Source organism: Curcuma longa, chromosome 21, assembly GCF_044706935.1.
Source record: "Curcuma longa cultivar G26 ecotype Majalengka, Jawa Barat chromosome 21, ITB_CL_G26_1.1, whole genome shotgun sequence".
In the NCBI taxonomy this organism is placed as follows: domain Eukaryota; kingdom Viridiplantae; phylum Streptophyta; class Magnoliopsida; order Zingiberales; family Zingiberaceae; genus Curcuma; species Curcuma longa.
In genome coordinates, this window is record NC_133881.1 from 5642065 (window position 1) to 5651281 (window position 9217).

The 9217-nt window shown below is 35.8% G+C and overlaps 1 protein-coding gene across 3 annotated transcripts; it reads left to right on the forward strand.

The window, feature by feature from the left end:
• Positions 1 to 509: 509 nt before the first annotated feature.
• LOC141814677 (protein MEI2-like 2) lies at positions 510 to 8634 on the forward strand. 3 transcript variants are annotated; one of them, XM_074702617.1, is made up of 13 exons: positions 510 to 767; positions 1446 to 1512; positions 1605 to 1745; positions 1820 to 2289; positions 4040 to 4198; positions 4288 to 4404; positions 4511 to 4662; positions 5810 to 5901; positions 5996 to 7022; positions 7103 to 7187; positions 7270 to 7338; positions 7492 to 7671; positions 8092 to 8634. In XM_074702617.1, exons 2-13 carry the CDS (start codon positions 1479 to 1481, stop codon positions 8221 to 8223), a joined length of 2658 nt encoding a protein of 885 aa, XP_074558718.1. In that variant the 5' UTR covers positions 510 to 767; positions 1446 to 1478; the 3' UTR covers positions 8224 to 8634. The 3 variants fall into 3 exon arrangements, with proteins under 3 accessions (XP_074558718.1, XP_074558716.1, XP_074558717.1); XM_074702615.1 differs by having other exon boundaries at positions 1469 to 1512; XM_074702616.1 differs by lacking the exon at positions 510 to 767 and adding an exon at positions 920 to 936 and having other exon boundaries at positions 1469 to 1512.
• The last annotated feature ends 583 nt before the right edge of the window (positions 8635 to 9217 follow it).

Sequence of the window (9217 nt, forward strand, 5' to 3'; positions counted from 1 at the left end):
TTTAATTACAAAGACTTTTATTATTTTTATAATTATTTAAAATAAGAAAATCTAGCTTGGCATTCATGTAGTTTCCCTGCCATTGGACCATGACGTCATCTCGTAGGTTGCTTGTGTAATTATAAAAAACAATTTTACATTATAAAAACCAATCTACGACAAATTGCATCGCACACCCTAGGATTAACTATTTGAAAATCCTAGAGGGGCATGTAGATAATTTCAAACCTCTCAAGAGTATGCTGAAAAACGGTCATGTGTGGGGCAAAATGAAATTTTACCATATTTAATATAATATTTAAAATAAAATAGGAATCCATTAATAAGGAAATTGCTGATTATTAAATTAATAACATAAACAGTGAGAGAAGGAGAGAAGCAAGAGACGGCGGACGCCAAGAACAATTTAAATCCAGTTGAATCACGAACAATAAACATATTTTTTAAGAAATGGAAAATTCATTAAAAAAAAAAATCCTCCTTTCTCACCATTCGATCGCTGTCTTTCGTTTGCTTCTCCAATCATCGCACCTTTGCTTGTTGTGCGACGAGGGCAGAAGCCAGAAGGGGAAGGTGCTCTTCTCCAGCGCCGCTGATCAATGATGGTGGCGGCAAGGAAGCGAGAAGAGTCGTGATTTTGCTCGGTCGAAAGTGGACGCAGTGATCGCGCGGTGGGGTTTCTGGTTTCAGCCTCGCGGAAGTGTGCTGCGCGTTTAGTTTGGTGCAGCTCAAGGCGTTCCTTGCCCGATTCTGAGTTATCTCCCTGGGTACGCATCTGTTTCTATGAGTTTTTTTCTCACTTTCTCGTCGATTTTTGTGTTGGATATGCTGTAAAGTTGCTTCCTTTGGCGCTTGGGAGGTGAAATCGAGGTGTGGTTATGGTCCAATCTGGTTATAATTTGGATTCTGCCTGCCATGTCTTCTCATCAGTTGCTGGTTGGTTAAGATTACACTATTTTGGGGGTTTAGTAGACAAATGTTGGATTTATTATCAAAATCATCTCTCTCTTTCTTTTCCCTTTTCCGACTTTTGGACTACTGTGTTTATGGTGTATTTTTTTAAGTCGCCAATGCTGTCTATAGAATGTTGTGCTGCCTTGCCATTAGGAAGTTAGGGAGACAAGCACACGGTGTCCGATGTGAGATTTCATGTTGTTGCATAGGTTACTTAGTTGGCATATTGTTTTATGTTATTTTGGATTTTAAATTCAAACACTTATAAGCAAATTTTTTGAATTGAGACCGTGAAGTAGCAATAAAATTTACATTTGTTTTATGTTTTCAATTCTCAACGAAAATGAAAACCTCGAGGAGTCACTTTTTATCCTTTGTTTTACTGAAGTTACCATTTTTTTACTTCATTTACAGAAGTATGTAGTACTAATGATAAAATAATCCTCTATTTGCACAATGTTTTTCCTTTCTTGCTCTTTTTCTCTTACTAGGTGCTTCCCTTTTAATATTGTAGAGGAACTACGATGGAGGAAAATTGGGAGAATTTGGATCCAATCCGTAAGTTAATTGCCATCATGATTATTCAACTTAGGGACTTGAGTTTCTTACATTGATAGCTGAGATTTTACATTTGTAATCCTATGCAATAGGTTCCTCATATTTTACTTCAGGGGAAACTCTAAAGAAGGCAAAAAATGTCTGGGAAATTCCATCTAGCCACAGAGGACTTTATGGTTCTAGTGATGTCAGTCTCTTCTCAAGTTCACTGCCAGTTATTCATCATGATAAATGTATGTTTCTATGGATTTGGTTTTTGTTTCTATATGATTCTTTCACTTTCTAAATGCTGTGGTGTTGTATCCAGTAAGTGTTTCAGATGCACTTGGCCATGATCAATTAATTGGTGATGCATCTTACGAGTTGAAAAATCCTAGCAAAGATGTAGAAGGTAAGGTTGCTGTAGATGATCTTGACATCCAAGGAAGTGGGGTCGTCTTACCTAATGATGAAGAAGCACTTTTTTCTGGTTTTATGGATGATCTCGACCTGAGTGGGTTGCCTAGTCAAATAGATGAGTTGGAAGACTATGATCTTTTTGGCAGTTTAGGAGGTTTGGAATTGGATTCTGATCCTATGGAGAATACTAAAGTTGGTGCAGCAAAGGCAAACATCTCTGATGGTTTTTTAGGAAATGGGATTAATCAGTATAGTATGCCCAACAGCGTTGGGTCTATTTCTGGTGAGCACCCATATGGTGAGCATCCTTCAAGAACTTTGTTTGTGAGGAACATTAACAGTAATGTGGAAGACTCTGAACTTCGAGTACTCTTTGAGGTAACCATCTTTTCTGTTGTTATATAATTTGTCAATATAATTAAGATTGTGTGCCACTTGATTCTTAGTTGAAACTTGAAAGTATTTTGATTTTTATTATACCGGAAGTTACACATTTTTTTGAAGAATGTTATTTATTTTCATCTTCTTTCTAAGTTGTATGATTATCCTGGTGACAACTCTTGTGGGATAGTGATGAAACATGATCAATCTCTTGTTTAGTGATATCAAACTTCAGATATGAATAGCAAACTTGACTCCAGCATAGCAGCTTCTGTGTTTGCTGCATATGCTGTCTACATTTTCCCAAAGTTTATGTAATCAAACCAAATGCTTAGTTATCTTAAAAGAATTATAATTGAAGAGTTCGAGTTGGTTTACATGGTCAATTAGTTTTAAGAAAACTTCGAAGCTATAATGTTTTCAATTCCCTATGAATGCCTAATGATGAGAAAAACAGATTAAGTAATGAAAAGGGAAAAAAATGGCCAAGTGATTACAGGCCCTTTTGAAGATTGATGTGAAACGTTTGGTTTCAAATCTGGTGGTGCTTCATGATGTGGAAGAATGTTGTATGTGAGTGTGTGGTGGTGGGGGGTTCTATGTCTGGGAAAGAAGCCTATAAAATTGGAATGAACTATTCTAGTAGGAAACAATGGGCATATGAGCCTAGCACGTGGAAGTCTTATACCATGCTAACACCTCAAAAGTGAATGAATAAAGAAATCAACTGAAAAGCTAAAAAAATAGAGCTAGAATAGTCATGTCTATGATTGTCTTATCTAAGTAGAAAGTTGTTTGAAGCATGAGTTAATTTGTTAAGTTATATTAAGGTAATGTGCTCAGGTAAATAAAGTGTCTGTGAAAACTGCAATTCACTGTCTTGTGAGAGGTTAGACTACAATTTTGGCAAGTATTTTATGCTGCTATCTACTATCAACTTTTTTAAACATTATATAATTGGTGGTTCTTTGTTTTTGTAATGTTTGCTTAATTATTCAAACAATTTTGTTATATGGTACATTCTTTAAAAGGTTTAAAATTTAATTACTTTTTGTCTAGTTCCTGCCCTTCCTGTTTTCCATGCATCAATATAAATGTGCCACCCTTAGTGGAAATGCAGTGTGCCTAGTGATCTAACTATATAGATCATCTCTGTCCTCTTCATTATCATGTTCATCTTCATCATTGTTGTCATCAAAATTTTTTGTTTAGTTTAAAATTGATTTACACAACAATGCTCATACTACATGACTACAACACGATCCAAGAGTAGGAAAGTAAGGAAATGCAAAAAAAAATCATGTTAAGAAATTATGACTTTAAACCTAATAGGAACACTATAAATTGACATATGAACATCTAGTAGGCAAAGCATTTCTAGCTTGAAAGTGTGTTCCCTTAATCTGCAACAATAATGATATAGAAACTAAATACTAGAACCTATCTTTGATCACAATATGACATCATAGATTAGTTAAATTATGTTTCTGAAATATGACGTAGACTGTTATGAAAATCACAAAGACTAAGCTATGATTATACTGCCCTTTTACTGTTCCAGCATGATTGTATACTCTCATAAATGTGATAGTAGTTTGACAGATATTCTAACATGATAGTTCAATTACCTTTTTTATTAAAAAATATTGTGAAAACCTCTTTCTTGCTGTTTTTTTTTTCCAGTTCTTGAACTGTGATTGTGTTTTTCCCCCTCCCTGATATAAGATTGTTCATGTGGTTCTTTCAGCAATATGGGGATATTCGAAGTCTTTATACTGCATGCAAACACAGGGGGTTTGTCATGATATCTTACTATGACATACGAGCTGCTAGAACTGCCATGCGTGCATTACAAAACAAGCCATTAAGACGTAGAAAGCTTGATATTCATTTTTCTATTCCAAAGGTCTGCAGTATATATTTTCTCATCTTGTTTTCATTTTATATATGACATTATTCTGTAAATTGTTGATTAGTCTCTTCACTAACTTTCAGGATAATCCATCAGACAAAGATATGAACCAAGGTACACTTGTGATATTTAATTTGGATTCTTCAGTTTCTAATGATGAACTCAAGCAAATATTTGGGGCATATGGAGAAGTTAAAGAGGTGTGTTTTTTTTTTCTTTTATAAGACGAATATTCAGATTCTTTTCCATGAGACTGGTAGTTCCTGGGGCTTATGAAAAATTGTTCTTTTCTTTTATATGGAGCAGATTAGGGAAACTCCTCACAAGAGGCACCACAAATTTATTGAATTCTATGATGTCAGAGCAGCCGAAAATGCACTCCGATCATTGAATAAGTGTGATATAGCTGGCAAAAGAATAAAGCTGGAACCTAGCCGCCCTGGTGGAGCTCGTAGGAAGTATGCATATGATTTTAATACTTGCATTTATTATACTTCAGGGATAAATACTATATTCTCTTTAGTGATTGGATTTTTTATGTGTTTCTATGAATGTGACTAGTTTTATTGTTTTATTCTATTTGCATGCATTAAGGGGAGTCACTATCATGATCTGATGTTTTTAGTATCTCAATCCTCATTATTGCTTTCATCCAACAACCAAAAAACTTTCATAAATGCTCCTTAGTCCTTCATAAAATGAGGGTAAAATTTTAATTTGTGTTTACTGTTTTAGCTACATGTCTCTTTTTCAATAATGTTTCTGTTTTTCTCTTTTGCAAGCTTTCACTAACCAACGTAGCTTTCTCAAACAGTTAAAAATTCTACTCATATCTAGAGAAATTCATATAGTTGAATTTCTGTTTAAAGTGCACTAATAATACTCCAATCCACCTTTTCTTTTCACATGCCTCAAGTATGACTTTTTTTAACATTCTATGAGAGTATGGTTTGAAATTCTATTCATTTGATTATTCCCATATACTTCCTGTTGTCTCTCACCCTTGTGTTTTTATGGTTCCTCTTGGTAGTTTGGTTTCTCTCATTTTCTTCTAAGTTCTGAGAATCTGCTTCATGTCATTGAAAAATAGTTGATGCATTGGCTAATTGAATTTTACATTTTAGCATTCTCTTCGCAGGATATTGGTTTAGTGTTTTTTTGTCTTTATTCGGACATGGTGATTGATGTTTCATTGTCTGGTATGTTTAGGTTTCTACAAATTAACAGCATTAGATTCTTAGTAATGTTGGGTCCTGAAAGAAAAATCAAGGATTCTTATATATCAAAGAACCCTATCTCCTACACTAAGTGTCAATTCGTGGAGTCTATGGCAAGTGAAAATTTTATTAGTTGAACCAGGAAGTGTAGGGGTGTCTATGATTCCAGAGTTCAATAATTCAGATGCAAATAGTTTACATACCAGTGTGTTCAACTTGTAAACCTATTGGCTAGACTAGATCAATCAATTTAACTTCTTCATGATTGTTTCCCTCTGAATGACTTTTTTTTTCATAATTTCTATTTGCACATTGTGATAGTAAATGTTGGCAAGCAATTGCTTTTTTTTTCTCTCTTGAGATGCTAAAATCTCAATCTGCCTAACAGCATGATACAACAACTGACTAATGAATTGGAACAAGATGAATCTAGAGTTTTTCGGCATCATGGAGGCTCCCCAATTGGGAATTCACCTCCAGGTATGGTTGCTAATGCAGTCCTGACTGTAGATATGGCTGTTTAAATTTTTACAAACTCTGTCTCAATACTTAATGAGTTTCATTTGAATGACAGGTCCATGGACACAATTTGGTAGCCCAAATGATAAGAATTCCTTACAATTTCTCAGTAGGTCTCCTAATGGGGGACCAATAAGCCCTATTGGGAGCAACCATTTGCCTAGATTAAGCTCGCCTATTGGGAGTAACCATTTGCCTGGATTAAGTTCCCCTATTGGGAGTAACCATTTGCCTGGATTAAGTTCTGCATTTCCTTCAATGATGTCAAATTCTGTTAAGATTGCACCAATTGGCAAGGACCAGAATAGGGGCAGTCATGCCGACCAAGTAATCTCTAATAGCAGCGCTTTACATGGAAGTGGATATCAGCTTTCTCACTCATTTCCTGATCATAGTCAAGGAGTAGTAATCCCCTCTCCAGGAAACTCTACTTCTCTCAGTTCAATTCCAAATGCATCTGATGTTGGAACACTAAGTGGCCCACAGTTCCTATGGGGTAATTCGACTACACACACGGAGAATAAGTCTTCTTGGCAACCTCGTGGTACTGGAGGTTCAATAATGTCAAATGGGCAAGGGCAAGGGCAAAGCTTTCTCTATTCAAATCCTCATGGCTCCTTCCTTGGTTCATCGCTAGGCCAACATCTCCATCATGTCGGATCAGCTCCATCTGTTGTTCCTTTCGAAAGACAGTATGGATATGTCTCTGAGTCTCCAGAGACATCCTTCATGAGTCAGTTTGAGTATAGAAACAATTTGATTAAGCGTAATGGTGGGACTTCACTTATGGGTATGAATCCTCAAGGCATGATGAGTCAAGGTATCATATCTGGAAACATAGTAGAACCAAATGTGAGAATGATGCCTGCTCAGAGATTCGGGCCTATGGTTTTCAGTAATGCTCCATTTTCTGGATTAAATTCCATGGGCATTGATGGTCTAGTTGATAGGAGCCGCAGTCGTCGAGTTGACAATCAAGGGAGCCAGGCAGATAACAAGAAGCTGTATCAGCTTGATTTGGAAAAGATTATCATGGGCGAAGACACACGAACAACAATAATGATAAAAAACATTCCAAACAAGTAAATTTGAAGTTATCAATCTTATGCTCTTTATCAATCAACAACTTGAAATCTAAGTTTGATATTTACTTGCTCTTTAGGTACACCTCAAAGATGCTTTTAGCTGCAATTGATGAAACTCATAAAGGCACTTATGACTTTCTCTACTTGCCAATTGATTTTAAGGTAATTCAGCCCGGAATTCGTTTTATAGCTAATTGATTGTAAGAATACCTTCTTTAGCTAAAATAGCAGTTGGTTCATGCAGAATAAATGCAATGTGGGTTATGCATTTATAAACATGGCATCCCCTTCGCACATCGTCTCCTTTTATGAGGTTTGTTTTGCTCCCTATTTGACTACTTTCTAGTTGTGGCTACTTTTTGAAGTGATTATTAGTCAATGAGATTATGGAAGTATAACTCAGCTTGCTGACCAACAAAATCTTTTAAGTTGGGAAACTTCAATCAACTACTTTTGGCATGCACAGGCATTCAATGGAAAGAGGTGGGAGAAGTTTAATAGCGAGAAAGTTGCTTCTCTGGCTTATGCAAGAATCCAGGGTAGACCAGCCCTTGTTGCCCACTTCCAGAACTCGAGCTTGATGAACGAAGATAAGAGATGTCGGCCCATTCTTTTTGATTCTGAGGGAGCTGAGGCTGGTGATCAGGTAAAGGCCTTTCCTCAGTTATTTGGAAGAGTAGTTTCACTATGGTTTTCTCTTTTATATTGTTAAAACCAATGATGAAATGTCTGATTATGACCATTCAAATGGGACAGTTAGTCTTTCAATTTTGACTTCATGTTTTAACCTATTTTCTCCCTTTTGTGGTTTCTTATTCTATTTTATTTTCCACCTAACCACATTTGTTTAGTTGCTAATTTACCCTATCAACAGTGCTTTAAATGATTCCAAATGGCAAAATTCTCATTATACTGGTCATGTTTTGGATATATAGGTGCTGATATCTCTCACTTCTTACCCTCATTGCTAGTCACACGCTTCCTTTGGATTTCACAAAGAATGTTTCAAGCTGGTCACTTTTTCTATTGTGTTGATGATTGCTAACATGTTAGATGGTTTTCACAGGAACTCTTTATCATGAACATACAAGATGGGACTATTCCAATGCGCGATTCTGGAAGTCCACCGGGTAGCAGTTCAAACGAGAAGTCAGAGAAAAACACTTTACCTATTAGCATTACTGGCTCAGAAAGCTAGTATTCTTCACCTCAACCATGCATCTGAGTACTAACATATCCATCCGTTTATAATTGTAAATTCCTCCGAGGCCGAAAGCTGCCAATGCAATTTGCATCAAATGGTGTGGCACACTTTTGAAGCCACATCCATCATCTTCCTATCAAGTGAAGCAGAGGGACTGGATCCCTTGTACATATACTAGTTGTTAATGTGATGTGAATAAATAATGATGAACTGTACATGCTAGTTGAAGGCCAATCTTGAGATGCACATTGCTACCTCTAGGGCATGGTATTGATCTTTTTCCCCTCAACCTTTTGTGAGACTCTAAATTATTGTAGTGTCAAGGTAAAATGTAAGGGGAAGGGATATGTTCTGAAACTAGTAAACAAATTGTGCAGTATGGACTTGAATTTATTGAACTTCCAATGTACTTTTTGTAAGGTGGATAGAAGATGTGCACAATCTGAAATGAGTTTTTTTTCTTCGAGTATTCAATGATTTAGAAGTCAATAAAGTTTAGCTCTTGGAGCAAGCAAAATTTGTTGGAAATGATGTGGAAATGGTGATCCATTAGCAATCATTTTTCATGGTTAAGTTAACCAAAGTGTTTTAGAAGGTTATGCTTTAGATATCTACTATGCACTTTGCTAAGTTAACCTAGCACCAAATGGATGCCACATCAAAATTTCTAACATTAGAATATACAATTTTAGAATAATTTATAAACATAAATATATTCACAAGGATTGACTTCCAAGGTGCTGTGCTGTCATTTAAATGAGCAACTATTTCTTGTCCTTTTGTTGACTCATAATATATTGGTGTGAGTTGATAACTAAACTAAAGTGCACACCAACACTCATCCGTACACATAATCATATTCTTCCAACAACTTAATTATTGACAAGATGGTTTACCACGACAAGGCACTTACTTTGCTTTTAATATGTTTTTCCCTTTTGATAGTACAACTGGATTTATTTTTATAATATCTATTAGGACATGTGCG

Bases quoted from the DNA above. Each gene is read 5' to 3' on its own strand.
- LOC141814677 (XM_074702617.1), top strand. From the start codon at position 1,479: ATGGAGGAAAATTGGGAGAATTTGGATCCAATCC. The intron at 2,290-4,039 runs GTAACCATCTTT...TGGTTCTTTCAG, and splicing joins AACTTCGAGTACTCTTTGAG to CAATATGGGGATATTCGAAG. The intron at 4,405-4,510 runs GTGTGTTTTTTT...TATATGGAGCAG, and splicing joins CATATGGAGAAGTTAAAGAG to ATTAGGGAAACTCCTCACAA.